The 19,952-nt window shown below is 43.3% G+C and overlaps 3 protein-coding genes across 3 annotated transcripts; all 3 read right to left on the minus strand.

Moving 5' to 3' along the window:
* Positions 1-2,463: 2,463 nt before the first annotated feature.
* Positions 2,464-6,685, minus strand: hoxa9a (homeobox A9a). Its single transcript, XM_037263184.1, has 2 exons — positions 3,779-6,685; positions 2,464-3,492 (listed from the first exon to the last, which is right to left on the minus strand). Exons 1-2 carry the CDS (start codon positions 4,299-4,301, stop codon positions 3,251-3,253), a joined length of 765 nt encoding a protein of 254 aa, XP_037119079.1. The 5' UTR covers positions 4,302-6,685; the 3' UTR covers positions 2,464-3,250.
* Positions 6,686-7,293: 608 nt separating this feature from the next.
* On the minus strand, positions 7,294-10,366 carry LOC119129849 (homeobox protein Hox-A10-like). The gene is made up of 2 exons (XM_037263181.1): positions 9,364-10,366; positions 7,294-8,174 (listed from the first exon to the last, which is right to left on the minus strand). The coding sequence occupies exons 1-2, from the start codon at positions 10,238-10,240 to the stop codon at positions 7,900-7,902; spliced, it is 1,152 nt and encodes a 383-aa protein (XP_037119076.1). The 5' UTR covers positions 10,241-10,366; the 3' UTR covers positions 7,294-7,899.
* Positions 10,367-14,405: 4,039 nt separating this feature from the next.
* Positions 14,406-17,031, minus strand: LOC119130651 (homeobox protein Hox-A11a-like). Its single transcript, XM_037264514.1, has 2 exons — positions 16,330-17,031; positions 14,406-15,630 (listed from the first exon to the last, which is right to left on the minus strand). Exons 1-2 carry the CDS (start codon positions 17,003-17,005, stop codon positions 15,398-15,400), a joined length of 909 nt encoding a protein of 302 aa, XP_037120409.1. The 5' UTR covers positions 17,006-17,031; the 3' UTR covers positions 14,406-15,397.
* Between the last annotated feature and the right edge of the window lie 2,921 nt (positions 17,032-19,952).

The following is a 19,952-nucleotide window of genomic DNA, read 5'->3' on the forward strand; positions in this document are numbered from 1 at the left end:
TATTTTCTCCCTGTCTGATTTGTTGGTCCAAAATCCTCAGTGTCGTTTTTACGAGGTTGTGTGATATATGACAGCAATACGGCCTAGATTTACACCAAACACCATTTTGACCGTGCACCGAGGAACGCACTCACGTGACTTCGGCCTGCCTGTAGTCTCCAATCGGGATGCAGATATGAAATTCATCATGGTGCAGGCTGCAGAGTGGGATTAACACAAGCACTACACAAAAGCGAGCTACATTTATCAACAACCATTGAACATTTTTGGACACTCATGGACATAGATTAATAAAGCGTAAAATGTCTATTTTGAAACATTCATTCACAATTTATCGTCAAATAAATATTACATCCAAAACATGGCATTTTTTCGTCTTGTCGTACATTAGTCAATTTCGTCAGATGTGTGTGTAACACACTATTACAAAAATAAATCCATAATAATAACAATCGACCCTACTTGATGAATACATATATATCTTAATAGAAACAGCCACCGTAAAAATCTAACAAAACGTGTGGTGATTAAATGTCAGCATTTAAAGAGACTGATAACATAGGGACGTAATTATAGGTCACTTTAGATTATTATTAATATATATATAAATTAAACAAAATTAATCAACGTCGGAATGTTAAATGAGTGATATATAAATTAAACAAAAAAGAAAAATCAACATCGGAATGTTCAACCTAGAAACAACGGTGCCCATGAGAGTTGTCGCAGCCCGACCCTTCGCGTGCGGATTCTTTTTAACCGCAGTCAAGTGTTTGACTCGTGCACGTGCAGAGACTGTTAAAAAGGTGTGAAATTGTTTGGCTGGACTCTTAAAAATGTTACTAGAGTATTTCGCCCACGGCCGCCACCACAGAGCAGATTCATTAATGCAGACGCGTTACAAAAGGTTGTTGTGGACCAGTGTCGCCACCTACTGGACAAGGAGGAGAAAAACGCATAATGCACAATGTCGTCGTTGTTGTGTTTTTTTTTGCAGCAATACGACATCAATTAGATTATCGTTGTGCTGAATCGCATAGCTGCGGGTTTTCTGAGAGAGAATCTAATTTTAAATGCTGCACAACTCTAGTTGAAGTGTTTTAACACCCCATGCAAATACCCTGAAAGAATTTGTATAGGACAAAAACGGGGGATCAGACAGCACGCAGTTACATTAGTTTTAATAGCTACAATCGTCAAAATATAGCAAAAAAAACAAACATTGATGGTTCCCGTTCAGTCATATATAGTCTAAAAATAAATGCCAATATGTCACAATTTCTACCAGGGTATGTAAACTTATGAGCACAATAGTATACAACTCGGGGGAAAAAAACGTGTACAATTAATTCATGCCAACAACTGAGATGTAAAATAAAAAATAAAACAATTGACATTTTTTAGTACTCTAAAGCCCATCCTTGATTTTTCTTGTCATGTTTGACAAAAAAAAGAAGGGAAAAAATCGCATCTGCAGTGGAAATTGGTATTTGCTGTTTTCAAATTGTTCGGCTTTATCAATCCATCTTTCCATCCATCTTCTCCCCAGTGCTGTGAATTTGATCTGCTTCTGTGCGTCTTTATGGCCGTCTCGACGCTGCGTGTTGCGACGGACGGGGAGCAGAGGGCGGAAGGTTCCCAGGTAGAAACAAAGGCAGCGTCCAAATGACCGTGAGTCGTGCATGCGCGTCCCCGTTGGGAAGAGTCCAATAAACCTGATCATTTCCGCTCGGCCTTTTGTCCAGAACCAAAGAGAAGAAAAAACAAATGGGTGCCATTCTGGAAACAGCCTAATTGTGTCTGGACGGCCATAAAGCCATTAAAAGTGGAATGCCAGACAGTATAGGAGACCAGGCGGTTTATTGCGCTGTCTCTTGGCGAGTCTTTGAAGTTTGGGTCCATCTGTGTGTCGCCCCCCAAGCGCGTCACAACACAAGTCTCCAAGCTTCAAATTCGCCTCGGAATAATCCAACATTTTCTGCTTTTATACACTCAACGCTGATTTTCAAGCCGTGATGAGCAAGCGTGAGAGTTTCCTTCACCGATCATGTGATGCATGTTCTCCGGCAAAATAAAAATAAAAATTACAGACTTGAACCATGCCTTAGAGGAGGTCGTGTTTTTTTTAAGGATTCTCCCTGATGAAGAATCAAAATGTTTATATTCCTGGACGGGTGACGTCCTGATTTAGTCCAGCAAATCCGTTGTCATTTTCCATAACCCCCAAAATAGAAACGCTATCTTCATGTGCCCAAGCCCTGCACGTCTTTTTCTTGTTTTGTGTCCGCTTGCCTCGCAGCGCTTTGCACCTCATAAAATGTTATAGCGGTAATTGTCTTTTACGGCTCTATAGAGCTATCACCATCCTCTCCCATCACGCCATGTACTGTATAGTCCACGATATGCTCATATTAAGAATAAGTCTCAATTTTCCGATTTTTTTTTAAACATTTCAACCCAGTGTCAATTTGTGCAGATAATTTGTTTTATTTTAATAAATAAAGTACAAATTACATTTGAGAACCAAAATTCAGACGGTCGGCTGACCGAGAGGTAATCAATTTTAACCTACAGTGTGTTATTTGATTTCTCACTAAACAATGCTTTCCCGAAACAAAACAAAACAAAAAAAATCCTTAAATTCGGGCTTGTCTAACCAATCAATAAATTCTACAATAATTTGCCACGAGAGGAAAAATATGTTATTGTAGGTAGTTGATAAACACATATAGGTAGTCAGTCATGTAACATAGAGCTTCTGTGTTATTCTAATACTTTAGGTTTCTGAGATGTAGCACCTACATTTTTTTCTCTACTATATCCTTCAGACTAAACTCAGTCATAATTCTAGCAATAAGAGAAAAACAATTAACAACAAAATCCAACACATTTTACAAACTAGCTCAGGTGACTGTGAAATAGACAACAGAGAACACATTGCTGGAAACATCCAAACAAGCACAAGCCAATTAATTCACTTTAACGAGGTACTAATAAAAAAAAAAAAACGAAACACCATATGAAAAGGACAACTAACAAAAAGGGGGCACTGTTAAAATTGTGCAATATAAAAAAAGGTAGTTGCTTCAAACGAGAGCCTAACATGCTTTTTTTGTACAAGACGATGAAGCCCAATAGGTTCTGATATATGGAACACTAAAACGAGTTTTTCCAGAAGCTCCAGCAGAGCCGCATGGAAAAAAAAAAATACTCGCCATTGGCCTCAATGTGATTCTCCTTGACTCATCAGTCACTCATCTTTAGATGCGCCATCTTTGTTAAACTTCTTCATCTTCATCCGGCGGTTTTGGAACCAGATTTTAACCTGTCTCTCCGTGAGGTTCAGCAGCCTCGCTACCTCGTACCTACGGTCCCTGGTCAGGTAGGTGTTAAAGAGGAATTCTTTCTCCAGCTCCAGGATTTGATGCTTTGTGTACGGACAGCGCTTTTTTCTCGTGGCACTCGCGTGGAGCCAGTTGGACACGGGGTTATCTGAAAAGAGTGGGAGGGGGTGAGGAGTCTTTTTTTTTTTTTTTTTTTTTTTTAAAGGGACGAGCGGCTAAATGCACAAAAATGTATACACAAGGATCATAAAGGGGGTGCCACGTTGCAAGGGGGTGCCAATTAATCGGGACTGTTAGGGTTGGGCGTACATGAGGGCGCTTAAGGAAATGGCATGTTAAGAATGGCATGTGATGAGACGCGACGCGACGCGCGCCCCTCCGCGCAGCCTGACGTGACATGTAATAACCGAAAAAAAGACGCGCGCCTGACTTACTGGGATCCAGGATGGGTTTCTCTTCAACCTCCCCGGTCACGTCGACTCCCCGGCCGGCGAGCGCCTCTTTCTCCGCGACTGACGGCACCGAGCCGTTGCTGTAGTCAGAGAGCAGCAGCGCCGTGTGCGAACCGGCAGCTTCGGGTTTGATTCCGTAATGGTGCGACGCCTGTAATCCGCTCATAGGCAGGGACCCGGACATGGGTTCCAGGAGCCACGACTGGTAGCGGGCGTCTGATTCGGCCCCGACCGGGCCTTGTGGGTGCCCATAGGGGTGGTGGTACACAGAGGAAACGCCGCCCGGGAACTGAGCCGGGACGTGGCTCCAAGACGGGCCGAACACGGCGGGCTTGGACGTGAAGGTGCAAGGTCCGAGCTCGCCGTGCTCACTGATGGATGGGGGGTGCTGTCTGCCGTGCTGGTACCCGGTCCCGGAGGGGTATCTCGGCATGGAGAGCTCCTCGCTCTCGGGGAGAATGAGAGAATCGACGTAGTAACTAGTCACCGCTCCGGATGTCGACATGGCGGCAAACTACACGTTCACACGCACGCAGTTAGCCAGCCAGCAGAGCCATATACAGCAACAACAACAGAAAAAGCACGCACACACACATACACAGGCAGTAAAGACAGCCTCACAAAATAACAATGTGGAGAAATCAAGTAGCAACTTGGCCCCTCACAGAACTACAGTGGGTTGTAATGTGGGAGCCACGCCGCAAGGCGATTGGACGCTCCGCGCACGTGATCATACAGCCTGAACAATAAAGCATAAATCAATCCCCTCTGCTCATTAAATACGCACACAGTCCCCAATAACAAGCATAGTTGAGAAAATACTAATAAATGGATACAATCTGATAGAGGCGAGAAAATATGAATGAAAACACGATGACGGACAAAGTCCGTTAGTTGCGGCTGCATGTTAAAGCCTTGCTGCAAACGACACGGTATTTTCGAAGCTCATTTTATGAGCTATTTTATAGGCCACGTAAGCACCCTGCTAACCAAAACACAATGTTTAAAACAGTTCAAAGCATGCAGCACTTTGGGTTAAAAAACACACATCATAAAAATCTGCATTAGCTGAGCGACTTTCAAATATTCACGACTAGAAATTCTAATCTCGTTCTTTAAAATTCTGATTTAATGAGATGAAACATGGTAAAGCTACTTCGTGGATTTCAGGACTAAATTTAAGTGGCTACTTCCACCCTCCAATTTGGATCATGTCTGTGTACGCGTGTTGTGGCATGAAAATAAAACATGCTCATTAACTTTAACGTTGATTGAGGGTTGCTTTTGACAACATTTTCAGAATTTACATTTCAGACACGAGCTACACGTGAGGCAAAAATACACAGCGACGTCCGTGCGTGAGCGCCACAATTTGTTTTGCGAAGTGCGCTTTAACGGGCAAGCAATTAATTCACATCTAAACATCGTACAGTTCGACTCAAACACATTACGGAACATATTTTGTACTATTTATATTATTAATTGTGATGAATCGTATTTTGTTTGTTTTGACTTTGCCCGCTGCATGCTGCATTGTATTGTTTACTAGAATAAAATAACAAGGCATTTAATATAAATAGTTTTCGCACGTGTTAAAACGAGGCCTAAAGTAATGTGTGTTCCAAATAAAATAAAAGCGCAAATAGAATGTCTCGCGTGTAGTAACTGAGTAAACACGAATTCATTATTTTGCACACAACCAGAATGGCGGATTGTAAGTGTTCTTTAACCTGCGTTCGACTTGTTTATCGTTTGCAACGCTGTTATCGCGTGCACATATTTCACCATTAACGAATGGTGCTAGTGCCTCGTTGTGTAACCTTAGACTAAAATATGCAAATGATAGCTGCGGGTTTTCTCCTTTAAGAATTAAATGACGCTATAAGTCAAAGGAGGACACAGTAAATATTTCAAGTATGCAAGCTATGATTTGAAAACAACATACAGATTGCATTTCACGTTGCATTTTCTGTGCGCAACTGCAACAATTGGAGGCACTCCGATAAATGCAAATGTCGAATATGTGTCACACACGAGTGTGTGTATTTTTGCATTTACTCGCGAGGCCACAGGCATTTCCACAAAAGCTGCATTGTTATGAAAGAAACGGAAATGGACGTGTACATATTTTTTTAAAGACATTGTCATGAAAAAAAAGGGGGGGGGACTATTACACGAAGACAAACTGAATCTCGGTAACTTATTTGTATACCGTCACCTATTAGGTGCACATTGTTTGGCAAACAGACATCAAACAAGAAAGGGTGGGGGACAGGAAGGGGTGTGCAGAAAAGACCATCAACAAACGCCTCGGATGAGGAAAACACGCCACTATTGCGATGACTCTCGGGCTGTAAAGCTAAATCAGGGTGTTTTTTCCACCAACTTTACCACGGGGGCTATTGAGCTCGTTTGCTTCGGTAGATAACAGCCTGTCTGGCGGATCTAAACCCCGCCATAAAGCCCCTTCCCCTCCTTTTGTCTGAGCCACTATTGCGCAGCGGAAGCATCCGGTCTCATTGCCCACGGAGGTCGCTGTTGGCCCATTCACCTTCCCCTTCCCCTCCACTGCAGTGGTCGTAACCGAGGCCTTGTGTCTGGCGCGTCTGCGTCAAGCCTCTTGTGGATAAAAATGTTATTTTCAAACAACATATGTGTGGAAGTACGCACTTGTGGATCGTGTTACAAAAGATATAGTCCAACATGAAAACGAGACGTTTGCAGCTCAGCAGCATGCCGAACCTTTCTTCAATCTTCAACCTCGGCAGGAGGTTCCGATCACGTTGCCGACATTTCTGTCTCTTATTTATTTATTTTTAATCCCCTGCATTTTTTTTCTCTCTATCTCTCTTTCCATTTGTCGTCGATGTCCATAACTGGGGCAATTAAGACAGTTTCATGTTGCAGAGTTAGAAATGCACCCCAACAACATGAAACTACCTAAACCACTCGACAGTCCATCCGGGGCCCTCAAGTCACCAAACAAGCCACCAAATCACAACAAACCAACTGGAACCGATAAAAGCAGAATCACACTAAGACTGTCAGAGCATACTCCACACACACACACACACGCGCGCGCGCGCACAGACACGACACAATTAAACGCACTTACCCATACGTCATCCTTGTGCCAAATCCCGTTAATCCCCAATTAAATAGAGCAATATTGCATCCAGGGTGTAAGAATAAGAAACATGCAGCGAGCCGGGCCACCAGTCCGTTTGAAAGCCTCTCCCATGCACGACTGAAGCAGCTCTTAGAGGAGAGGGAGAAACCTCATATAGCAGCCAGTCATAAAACTCCACAATAGCCGCCTGCATGCAGCTAAGACGCCTTAGAGCCCCATTCCTTAATTATTTCCGATGGTAATTGCCTAGCGCAATTGCCTCTCGTCTTCAAACTAAATACAATTCAAATGAAAGATTTTGGGAGTTGGGGGGGGGGGGGGCGCACAAAGATAAAACACACGTATACACACACACACGGAGCAAAAATACAATTTACTATAATGCGCCAGAGCGATAATTTATTCAGCATGACACAAAACACAACGTCGGTATGTACACCAAAAAAAATATACAAGTCAAAAACATGAGCGCGCGTGCCTCGTAATATTTTTTTTTTTTCTCGTGGAAACGCCACTAAAGATTGTTGCTCAATTTACACATTTAGCTCATACACACAATAGTGCCGACTAGACATCAAACTTGGTCACAGGTGGATTATTATTTGTAATATTTACGTGGTGATTGCAAAATGATTCCATGCAAATCAAGGTCGAATATTTTCGTAGAAGTTGGACTAAAAAAGAGTTAATGAATATTTTTCAAATGGATTACTTTTACTCCGCTGACTAATCAAAAATACGACAGAAGAGACGTAAACAACATTGGAAAACATTCCACGTTTGAGTCACATCGAGGGTGTGTGGAAATCAAGCTTCTACGGCCCACATATGAAATGGGTGGGGCGTGGTGGTCGTGGTGGCAATGGAAGAGGAGCGGAGGGGTGGTGCGTGGGTGATTGTGTGTAGGGGGGGGGGGGCAGTCATTTCAGACTAATCTTTCCTTTTCTATGCATTTTGTTTTTCACCTCGTTCATCATGAAAATCCGTAGTTAGAGGTGAGCTCCCGGATCCTGTTTTCTCGTGTCATTTTCTTCAATTTCATCCTGCGGTTCTGGAACCAAATTTTGACCTGTCTGTCAGTCAGGTGCACGCTTTTACTGATCTCTAGGCGGCGCTCTCGAGTCAGGTACATGTTGAACAGGAACTCTTTCTCCAACTCCAGAGTTTGGTGCTTGGTGTACGGACAACGTTTCTTCCGTCCGCTCTTTGCCGTCAGCCAGTTGGCTGTGTTGTCACTTTTGTTGTCGCCTGAAAGGGGACGACACACACATGCACACAAACAAGCGCGCACACACACGCACACACACATTTGGTTTTAACATACACTGCAGTATTTTTGAGACAGTATGCAATTGAATTTTTGCTTTTTTTTTGTTCCTGTGTGTTTGCTTTTATTTGTAACGTATGTGTGTTTGCTTTTTTGTAACGTTTGTGTTTGATTTTTTTTGTAGTGTGTGTGTGTGGGTGTATTTGTCTTAAAGGGTGTGTATATGTTTTGTATACGTTTTTTTTTTTTTTTATCTATGTGCGCGCGAGCATTTTGGTTTTTGTTTCAGTGACCGCGTGTGTATTCGTATATTAGCATCTTGTGCGTGTGACTGTTTTTTTAAAATATTTTTTCCCATTCAAGCTTTTGTATAGACGTGTTTGGGGTGTGTGTGTACAATGTAGTATTTTTCGTGAGTATTTTAGTGTTCGCTTAAATTTATTCGTATATTTTGCCATTGTTTTTATATTCTTAATTGTGTATTTTTGTCAGTGAGTGTGTGTGTGTGTGTGTGTGCAATGTGTGATATTTTAGTGTACTATTAGCACCATGTGTCTCTATAATAGTCGGTGCGTGCATTTGTAATTGCTTATTTGTGTGTGGATTGTGGAGCAGCCTATTTTTTGTTTATGATAGTGTGTGCATTTGTGTGTGTGTATTTATATCATATCAATGTTGTATTTGTGTCAATGTATGTGTGCTTGTGTTTATATATTGGTGCTAATTGCGGTTCGTGTGGCGGTGGTTGTGTGCGTGCGCATAGGGGTGTCCGTGGGCGCGTGCGTGATGACGCGCGCGTGTATGAGTGCGCGTTCGCGTCCAGAACTATACAACCTTATAAACACAAATGAAACATGAGTTAGGAAAGCCTTAAAATAATACAGAAAAATAGGACACGCAGTCACTTAAATAGATTATCACAGTATTCGTAGCGTTATAAGCTAGATGCATTTCAAATATAGTCTATTGTTATTTAAATAACATTAGCAACGTTATTCCTAACTATCTGTTGACATTTCTACACAATTATGGCAGTGCATGAATACTCGAGTACACCAGACACTGATGATTTATGCAAATGAAAAGATTCCAAAGACGTGTCTACTATAACAGGTGCTGCATACAAGCAGTATAGTGCAAGAAAACACCCGCAATGAACGTCGACTATACCTTTGCTGCCCTTTTCCGGCCTTTCCTTGTCCTGCTCGTCGGTCTCCTCAGCAGAGGAGTCTTCCGCATCCGTGGAATCGCGCGGATCTTCCCTCCCGACTGCAGCGTGGGGCTGCCGGTCAGAGTTCCCCGCGGACACGGGCTCCTCTTTGTCCCCGCTTCCTTCGTGCGTGGCGCTCGGAGGTTGCGTCGAGGTTGGTGGAGAATGGAAGGGGCTAGGGGCGCCAGAGTGTGGGCCCAAATGAGGGTAGGGAGGCTGCGCAGGGCCGTCGGCGTTGTAAAGTTTATGAGGTTGCGCGTGGTTCTGAGACAAGCGGAAATAGCACGGCATGGGAACTGTGCCCCCTCCGGCAGCAGCAGCAGCAGCAGCAACACCGCCGCTATCGTTTACCGAGCCGGCTGGGGCTAAGCGCGAATAAGTCAGGTCTTCGGCACCAGAACCTTTAGGGCACTTTGACTGCTCATAGAGACAGTAGGTGCTCTCTTCCTTAATGTTCTGCGGGAAGGAGCAGGGCGTGACCTGAGGACCCTGCACCGAGCGCTCTTGGTCCACGCGACATGACCTTTGCGCGTCCATCCACATCTCCATGCCGGACAGGTAGGCGCTCGGAGCGCTGACCACATTTTGGGGTCCCACGTTAGCCCGTTTGGGTATACCTGTGAAGTATCCGTAGCTGTGTAGTCCGTAAGGCACTTCGGCGGCTGCGCTATGAGGCACGCACACGGCGGCGCTTCCCGTGTAATGACCGCCGCAGTTCTCAGCCCTGCCGCTGATCAGAGAATCCACTAGGAAGGCATTTCCTGATGGACTGTCCGAACATGACATTATTGTCGAGTATTTTGGCGAAGGGAGAAGGTAGCCCCCTCGGTCTGACATTTCTTGTGCAAAACATGCTGGATATGATTAGGAGCGCCCCTCATTCTAGCGTGTGCGCCGGGCGGCCAATGGGAAGCTCGCGTCGGGACAAAGTCCCGCCCACTCGGAGCCTACAACATCTATCAAGCAGCTGAGGACGAAGAGAGCGCAGCCATCACTGTGCGCCTACTTCTTGCCTTAATGCACCATTAGGGCTTGAGGTGGATCCACCTTCGCCGTGACACACTGTGTAAGTTGTAGGAAACACTAAAATAGCAATGTATGAAGCGTCACAAATCCGCTATTAAGTCGTAATTTTAAGCATCAAAATAAATTCGAATGCGTCACATCCAAATCAAGTCCAAACCTGCACGGCTGCTGAAAACACACCACGAGTTGTAAAAAAAAAAAAAAAGAAAGAAAAACAAAGCCACGGGACCTGGAAGGTAATAAAATGTTTGAAATTTGCCGATGGCAAGTAGCAGGAGCTCTTCCGCATGCACACAAAAAAGAAAAAGACCCAATTCGTTTGCACTAATATGGCCTGAGGAGAACTGGAGCGACATCTAACAAAACGAGTATTTTTGTGTGCTTCCATTGAGAGGTTGTCATTTGAGGGCATGACTTTAAACTACCCCCTGTTTCTTTCGTATGCTCAGATTTATTTGAAATGGCGTTAAAAACAAAAAAAATCAAGCCATATTGGTAAAAGCTATATAAAGCAAGTAACAATGCAACAATAAAATAGTTATTGGGGAATATTTAAACAGGTGAGAAACAGCGTTTATATGATTTGACTGTGCCAACATAATGAATATAAGCTTCATTCGTTGTTTTTTTTTTTGTTAGGCCGACATTCCTCAGTTGTTAACTGTGAGCATTAAAACTAACTTTTTTTTTAATGATTTTGAGAGAATAAAGGGTTTTATTTTTCCAACTGGGTTTATCACAATTGTTTTAACGGTGATATTTGGGGGGGCGTCGGGCCAGCTTACTCGTCATTTATTGCAGTAAAACAACCTAATAAATCGGTGTTAATACCTCCATGCAAAAAGCGAGGCTGTACAGCGTTCAAAAACGTGGATCAAAGTGTGTGTGCGCGCCACACAGCGTGGTGTTTGCACGTACACCTCATCTTGTTGCGCCAACTCAGGACCATAAGGGCCACAATAAAACTTTGCTTCCAACCTCCAGAGTCCTTGGCTATGCATGTGTACTCATATTACTCAGGTCAGTCTCGGCTAGCTTCGGCCCAGGTGGGCTGAAAGCATGAGACGGGCAAAAGCAAAAGAAAAAAAAGAAAAAAAACAGAGGCGCATCAAAATGTAACGAGGGCAGGTGCTATTTTACACTGGGTGCATCCTATACAACATAAGGTATATATATATATATATATATATATATATATATATATATATATACATACACACAACATAGATAGATAGATATCTACATAAGTATTCTTATAAATATATATTAGGCCATGCACGATATTGAAAACACATGTGAGTCTTGAATATGGCTATATAATAGCGACATGTACCTTTTTTCTTTTAATCTCGTGAAATACTTTTTGTATGCTGCAAGGGAGGCTAAATGTATTTTTAGCTTACATTTGAATGACTTGCTATTAATACCCCTACTGTTCATATATTGGACAGCAATACATGTATATATTTTTTTGTATATTGTGCGGCCTTAATATACATATTTATATCCATTATAAAATTACATTTGTACGTATGCATGCATTCATAAAGCGCTTGTGCGTGTGTATTTTCATATACATGTATACACAACAATATACACACAAAAACACAATATAGGCCACACAAATAAATGAATACATTTGCGATAGTATTAAATAACCCATGCATCTTTTTTATTTAGATAGATTGAAGTCATTTCAAAGGCGCTATATAGTTTTCAAAACGTAGACTATGGGAAATAATTCCAAGGGAAGACGCTATAGTTCCAAAAGCACATATTTTCCTCCTGTGTCTTGGACATAAGAGCCGATGGGGGAACTAAATACGTCAATTAATTACGTGCGTCCAGCATTTTACAATTCGGGGCTGTTGTGGAGCAGGAGATGGGGGGCTATCGATATCTTTCCGCCGCAGTTATTAATTGTAGCTATTAAATCTTCATTTTCACAGCTGCCCAGCCATTTTAGCCTCTCAACAGTTTACTCTGACCACTGGCTTTGATCGCACCCATATAATGGTGGCCGAAGAGGCACTCAGGGTCGGATCATGTTCGTCCAGAGAGGAGCGATGAACAATAATGCGGCGTTTTATTACATCCAGCGGAAGTATTTATTTTTCACCAGAGAGCAAAAAAAGGGGGAAGGAGAGCGGGTCCACACGCCCTGCCGTCCACAGACACCGAACAGCGCCTCAAGGGCAAGCAAGATGTTGGGCACGACGAGCGGAAGGAAAAGGAGACGCAATCAGCGTCTATATCGCAACCAACAATCGACTTTGACTAATAAGACTTTTTATACACTTGGCACGTTCGCTAAGTGTTTTGGAAGGACGTCAAGCGCGGCTGTCTCTCAAGAGGAAACGAGGAAGATAAATGCGCTGCTGTGATTTAAGAAGGTGACTGTTTGAATGCGTGTTTTGGGCTCAGCCACCAACACAACAACTACATGAACTAAACCAGAGGAGCTTTTACTTTGCATGCGTGCGGCTCGCCCGCCTTGTCGTGACTTCTACCTTTGGAAAAGCTCCAGCTCAGCGAAAGCAAAATGAACAGCACATGTATTCAGCAATGGCGCACATGTGTTGCCTTTTAAGCCCCCCTGGGGAAAGCGGCTTCCGCGCGGCGCTGTGAGCTCCAGAAACGCACCGGCCTTTTTTTTCTTCTAAATATTATTTTCGCTATCGCCCATAGGAGAGGCACCAACGGGCAGATATTCTCAAAGCCAAAAAAAAGCTGTGATTTTTACCTTCCTGCGTTAGAGGTGAACCCTCCACGGCCGTGACATTGGTTCCAATAGCGCCGCCCGGTGGCAAAGTAGAGTCCAGTCCAAGCTGATTGAGGTGGACGACTCACGCGAGGGAACCCAGTCCAAAAATGAAGTCCAGGCAGGGAACAAGAAGTGCTTTCCCCCCCTATCTTCCCTCTTCCTGTCGTGGCTCTCGCCTCCTTGGTAACACAGTTAATAACCTTGGGTCTCAGACGGTTTATTGCAGTGCACTCCAATTGTACAAATGCTCCAGACCCTCAGACAGCTTTTACGACTGCGTTGCCTAGGCAACGGGGAGGATGTCCCGTAATTAGGGACAGAATTCCAGCGCGCAGTAAGGGATGCGCGCAAGGCAAGGCCGGACTACAGCAGAGAGGGACAACCATAAACTTCAGGCTCGCTCTCACCGGCGTTTATGACCCTTTTGACTGTCATATATGAACGCCAATGCGCTCCGGCTAGCTGCCATAAACACAGAGATAACAACAGCAAATATGGCGGCCCTGCCCAAAGCTAAGAGCTGTTGGAACAAGGCTTTCCAAAGCCAATATGTGGCGTGACAGCTTGACGGGAGAAGACATAGAAACTTTTGAGAAAAGCACGAAATAAAACTGAGCACAGAATAATAGTGCATGTTTTCTGAACGTAAAATGTTATGGAGACTATTAACAACAGAGATAAAAGCATTCTTCGAATAAATTGATCATAAAATGGGAATATTTGAGTTTGTTTCAATGATTTAGATCACAGAGCTGTGTAGAAAAAGATCAAACATAAAAAAGATCGAATAAATAAAAATGCTGTTTAGGACTACAAATCAGTGCGATGCAAAGAAATTTAACTGCTAATATTTTTCTTTTTTCCCTAAAAGTTTGATTGTGACAATCATACTTGATTGTGAATATTTAGGTAACATATATAACAGCACTTTTTTTTAAAATGTGAACCATTCCTTAAAGAAAATCATGACTGAAGAGAATTCTTTTATTTTTAAGTAAGGCATTCTAGAAGAGCACAATCATGGGGGGAAAAAAACCTCGAGATCCCTTCCAAGAAAACGCCATTGTATGTATGAATTTAAACACAAGTGTACCAAGTAAAAGCATGGTAAACGTTATAAAAGCACCACATTACAATTGCGTAAAATGCGCCATATGTATAATTACGCATACCGCTTTACCAAAATACGCATATACAAAACACTCCATCCAGTAACATTTTCAATCGTTTTTATTTGGAAATATAGTATAATACACAATCGTGTTCTGGGGACAAGCAGGAGATTCCTGACCAGCTTTTCGCCCTAACAAACCGCATACATGAAATCAACGTTTCATTTTGATTACACGTCAGACCGCAAGAACCAAATGTTTCTGAGTCACGAAAGTAAACGGAAGAAATTGAGTTAAGTCAAATTAGAGAACGCAGGAGACCTGCTACATGTTTCTACCTGTGTTTTTGGGCGTGTACCTCAGTGCGACTTCCGTGGATCCCGCGACCTTATGTCTCTGGTGGTTAGGCCTGCAGTATTTGACTAAAAAGTCAGATTAAAAAAGAAAAATCAACTATGGCATTGCGGAGTTATATTGTATTAAAAAGAGGAGTAGATATAAATACATTTAACCCCCTATAATAAACTTTGACTTGGATAGCCGTGACATTAAAAGATAGTAAACGAGTGGCTACAAAATAAATACACACACAAAGGGAAAAAAAAAATACATTCTTATTCGTTGGACGCTATTTGGTCACACCAATGTTGTATTGATTCACTGAATTAAACAAGACTTCAGTTTTGCGATTGCATATTTAAAAAAAAAAAATCTAATTACATTTTGATAACAAAATACACTTGTTCAGTCAGAGTAAAAACTGAAAATCAAAAAATAAAGAGGACGGGTGAATCACACTATTGCGTGAGGCGGGCGTTCATTGCGCGCAATTAGAGTCACAAATCCAAAATAAGAGCTCGTTATATAGCACAATAAACGTCCATGAGGCCAAACGTCTTCCTTCAAGCTCGCTTTTTTTTTTTTCCTTTTTTTTTTTTCCCGGCCATTCGGGTGCTTGTCCGCGAACTTGAAACACACCACTGTTGTTTTGGCGGCCATTGTGGCGTTGCACGACAACAACCGCAGCCTGAGAGAATCATGGCGTTGGGTGGCAGGCGGGTCGCCCGCGCTGGGGTCCAAATCAGTCGCTTACTAGAGCAGAGGGTTGGATGTATAATATTGCAATCTGTCTCTGTTCAACTTCTTCTCCTTCATGCGCCGGTTCTGAAACCAGATCTTGACTTGGCGGTCGGTGAGGTTGAGCATCCGAGACAACTGCAGCCGCTTCTCCTTGTTAATGTACACACTGAAAAAGAATTCTCGCTCAAGTTCTCTGATCTGATATTTGGAATAAGGGCATCTCTTCTTGCGAGTTCTCTGTCCATCTAGGGAGGCAGACAAAAAAAAAGAGAGAGGCTTGGTTATAATACCACACACCAAAACCAGTAAAGTTAATGTAATATTATGATGATTCCACCCCCGCAACCCCAGTTCGCTCGTTACATGGAAAACAGACAATAATTGCGTCCAGACATTAAAATCAACAGTGAAGATATTCCCTCGCATATGTCACCAATAACATTCCCCAGTTGAGTCAAAACAGTCGGTGCAGGTTGGCTTTGACCTTTTCCATCAGGGGAGGCAGCGGGCTAAATTTACTTCACTAGCGACTATGAAGAGTGCATGGGTGCAGCTTTTTTTAAAAAGACGATCCCGGGGTAAGTCGAGGTGACATGCTAAAGTAAAAACTTGTAGGACTTGACAGTCATAGCAAGGCACCGCCCTCACAAAACAAATTAAAAGCCGTCTGGGTTATTGTTTTGCGAGCATGTTTCACTATTGAACTCATGCAGGCTTAATTTGTGTAATTAAAAAATAAAATCCTGCTCATGGTCATTTTCAATAGCAAGAACGTCAAGGCGCAGTTTTGACCAAAGTTTTGTGGCTAGAAGAGAAGGGGAGGGGTCCACGGGGGCTCTCTATAAACATTATATGCTTATAAAACAGCATATAAAAATTTTAACAGCGGCGCGCAAAGTTTCTCTCCTAAGCAAGGAGGCGACTTGAATACATGCAATACTTACTGCTGCTGCCACTGCTGCTGGATTTCTCCTCATTGTTGCCGGAAGACAGCTCCGGGCTGCTGGTGTCCTCCCGGGGCTCCTTGGCTTCGGCGTCCCGACACCCAGAGGAGCCGGAACCCGAGTCGTCCGGCGCAGAGGCGGCTTGCTTGCTATGCGTTTTTTCCCCGGAGTAGCCGATGGCGGAGGGGCTCTCCGACGCCGTGGCGTACGCCGTCTCGTAAAATTGGTCGAAAGCCTGCGGGAGGACGCCGTTTCTGCCCACATTGCCGTAGAAATTGGAGGAGCCGGCGGCGGCGCCGTGATGGTGGTGGTGATGGTGGTAGGCGGCGGCGGCGGCTGCAGCCGCGGGGCTGCTTTTGCTGAAAAGCTCCGTCTGCGCCGACAGACAGTCCCGATGCACCATGTCTTCGGTGGTCGGGTAGCACTGCGTCAAATTGCCCCGGTGCGGCCATTTACTTGACGCGTCGATGGCGGCGTACTCCCTAAATGTCACCTCCCTGACAGGCTGGACCTGCGGGAGGTTTGAGGAGTACGAGTAGGTCATGGGCCGGGTGGAAGGACTCTGGGATAAAAAGGAGGGCAGCGCGGAGAATTCGGTTCCCGCTGACACGTAGTAGGTGCAGCTAGGTAAATACATGTTGGAGCCGACAGGGACCCGCTCGTCAAAATCCATCATGGTATCGTCGGAACCCGGGTTCTACGCCTCGACGCTGGCCTTGGATTCCTCGACACCCGCCCTGAACATGGTTCTGAAGTCCCTTGCTTTCTCGCCTCTTTCAAGCAGGTCCGCGAGACAGAAATTTGGAGACGTAAAGCTGACGTGGAGAGCCATCGCCATCCACTCCACGGAGGCGGGAGTCACGTGACCACGCGGCAAGAAATTGACAGATTTTCAGTGTGTGCGTGCGCGCACGCCGCGAGGCACGGCGCGTGCGCACGCCGCGTGTGTGTGTGTGTGTTAAGCTTGACATTGATAGTTTATCGCCATGTTGGACTGGGAATGAATTCTTTGAAATTGCAACAAATCAGAGCAAGCAAAAAACCCGCTATCATTCCTTCACGATTTTGTTTGCGATTGCATCTATTTCTGCTCAATAATTTGCAATAACATCAGAAAATATCACAACATAAGGTGATTTACCTCCACTAAATATACGCACTCTTTTATATTGCCTTCAAAATTCCTGGGTTCAAAACAACCTAATTTGGGTTAAAAATTGAACCGACGAAAGAAAACAAGAAAATGGCGTACAAACGTTTGAGCAGATTTTCCGGGACGGTCCAATTTTTAACCCAGCAGTTTTAAGAGTGTATATTAGACTTTCCGTACACATGCATGATTCAAATGACGCAAAGAAAAAAAAAAAGCACAATTGTGCGCAAGACAACGTGAATTGGAGGAAGGAGACGGTCAAGCTTATCTCCCAAGTCTGCGTTTGGAATTGTCTTAGTCATCAGCATTTGGTGCTTTTACAACAGCAAGCATTTGGCTAAGTGCGCATTTGGTTATCAGGGTCATGTTCAAAGTAGCGGCTAATGTTTCAACTGTCTACGGCAAGGTGAAAATAAACAAGGGAGGCAATATTATTTAGCGGAACAAATTGGATCTATAAGACTGGGCCTTTATTTATGCAACATCTGAAGTATATTTAAAGTGGCGGATTTAATCATTTGCCCCCATACCAACTTTTCTTGACACCAACTTTTCTTTCAAATGGTACGTGACTTACAAGTGTATTTTACTTCACTCCAACACGGAGGAATAAACCGCTCCATTTCTCGCAGCACGCTGTTCCACTCCATTTTTACGCGCGGCCATTTCTTCATGTTTTTCTGGACATATTTATTAAAACGTGCCTCTTCCAACAAGAAAACATCTTCCAGATGTTTTTATCTACAATCATATTTTAGCCGCGTCTCCTCCCAGGTTCGTGATAGGAAAAAAAAAAAAAAAAAAGCTTGCTGCTTTACTTTAAAAGGTAAACGCGTGTGCGCCATTTACTTATGCGTAATAATTTGAGAATTTTGAAAGCAGTTGACTTATACAACTTTTTATATGGCGGTGCTGTCAGAGCAAATTCGGCTGTTCCGAGGCCACCGTGGAGCTCGTTTTGGATCCTGTGCAACCTGACTCTAATATGGTCTGAATGAGAGACTTGAGCTTGGATTAAGACCCCCGTGGCTGGCTGGGGGCCCCCCAGCCATGCCAACATCTGAGCCCTTGATAGCACATGTGAAACACAAGCTGAAAATATCACATGCTAATTCGCTTTCTTGCGTGGGTTCGACCATCAGGAAGCAACATGCCGTGTGGCCATGCAGCTTTTATTTTATTTGGATAAATTGCAGGGGGGGGGCACAAACAAAACAAATCTTTTGCAACTTTTAAGACTAACACGCTCCGCCTCTAAACCAGTCCCAGACTAATTCTACGAGGTGTGCAGAGGCTTTTTAGGTCTAATTGAGCACAGGATGCACAGAAAAAGCAAAGGCTAGCTCTGCACAGACCTGCGTTTTTTATAGCTGCTATACTATTCTGCTGAGCTTTTTTTTTTTTCCCCACACAGCCAGGCAGACACCACAACAGCGGCCAAGCGTGACAGCAAGTCGCCACCAAGTCAGCAGCTCGAGAGACACAACAACGGTAAGATGCGCTTGCAGCAAAACTCCTTAACGCTGACTGATTGGAGTTTGGGAAAAGCAACAAAAAAAAAAAAAAAATGGACAAATGAGCGTAGTTAAGTGGCTTTAACCTTGAATGAAAGTCTGCCCGAGTATCATTCTTGTGTGAATTTTGGCAAGCAAAGTGCAGTCTGGCACTGGAAGCGCACTCAAAGCCAAAGCTTTGTCTGAACGGTCGACTTCAAGTTCGGGGGAGGGAAAAGAGGCACAAAGAGCAAAAGGACCTACTGTGCCCCAGATGAAGTTCCTTTAATTGCTTTTCCATTTACGCATGCTTTGGGTCACAAGATTGTGCTTTAATGTCAGCAAGTGACTTCCGGCTCAGGGCAACGCTTATTTATTTTGGGCAACTGCATGTATCATCCTAAGATCGACTGTGATGTCATTTGTTATTTTGAATGCTGGAAAACAAACATGATTTTGAGGTCATAGAAACTTTCCTACTCTCGTCCAATATATATTGTGAGAAATTAATGAGTGAACCAATGTAAGCAACACGTTTCATCTTAAATAAAATGTATTATTTGCCATTTTGAATATGTTTAAACTTTTAAGATCATACGATCTTAGAAATTATGTTAATAATTAAAAAAAGATAAGTTAAAGAATGTTAAACCACAAAACGTATTCATACGGTGGAATTTTTTTGCTGAATTTATTCAATTGTATTTGCCCGTGTGGTTGCACGAAATAAAATCACTTGTGACGATAATAGACTATATTCTAAAAAAATGTACCAAGACCCAGATTATATTTTGTGTAACACATGACGAAATACAATTAAATAAATTCAACAACAAAAAATTCCCACTGTATCAATTTCAATGACAAAAAGAGTCATTAAATAATTTCAAGGTGACCTATGCAGTATTTACTTTCTAATCTTGTTTTTTGTGAAGGAAATAAGTGCAATCATTTTCCAGGTATAATGTCACATCGCA

Source organism: Syngnathus acus, chromosome 11 (genome assembly GCF_901709675.1).
Source record: "Syngnathus acus chromosome 11, fSynAcu1.2, whole genome shotgun sequence".
NCBI classification, from domain to species: domain Eukaryota; kingdom Metazoa; phylum Chordata; class Actinopteri; order Syngnathiformes; family Syngnathidae; genus Syngnathus; species Syngnathus acus.

What these genes read in the sequence shown, in the direction of transcription:
- hoxa9a (XM_037263184.1), bottom strand. Translation starts at nt 4,301, where the DNA reads ATGTCGACATCCGGAGCGGTGACTAGTTACTACGTCGATTCTCTCATT. An exon ending in GAAACCCATCCTGGATCCCA is followed by an intron (nt 3,493 to 3,778) that starts GTAAGTCAGGCG and finishes CACTCTTTTCAG; the next exon opens with ATAACCCCGTGTCCAACTGG.
- LOC119129849 (XM_037263181.1), bottom strand. Translation starts at nt 10,240, where the DNA reads ATGTCAGACCGAGGGGGCTACCTTCTCCCTTCGCCAAAATACTCGACA. An exon ending in GCCGGAAAAGGGCAGCAAAG is followed by an intron (nt 8,175 to 9,363) that starts GTATAGTCGACG and finishes GTCCCCTTTCAG; the next exon opens with GCGACAACAAAAGTGACAAC.
- LOC119130651 (XM_037264514.1), bottom strand. Translation starts at nt 17,005, where the DNA reads ATGATGGATTTTGACGAGCGGGTCCCTGTCGGCTCCAACATGTATTTA. An exon ending in CAGCAGCAGTGGCAGCAGCA is followed by an intron (nt 15,631 to 16,329) that starts GTAAGTATTGCA and finishes CTGCCTCCCTAG; the next exon opens with ATGGACAGAGAACTCGCAAG.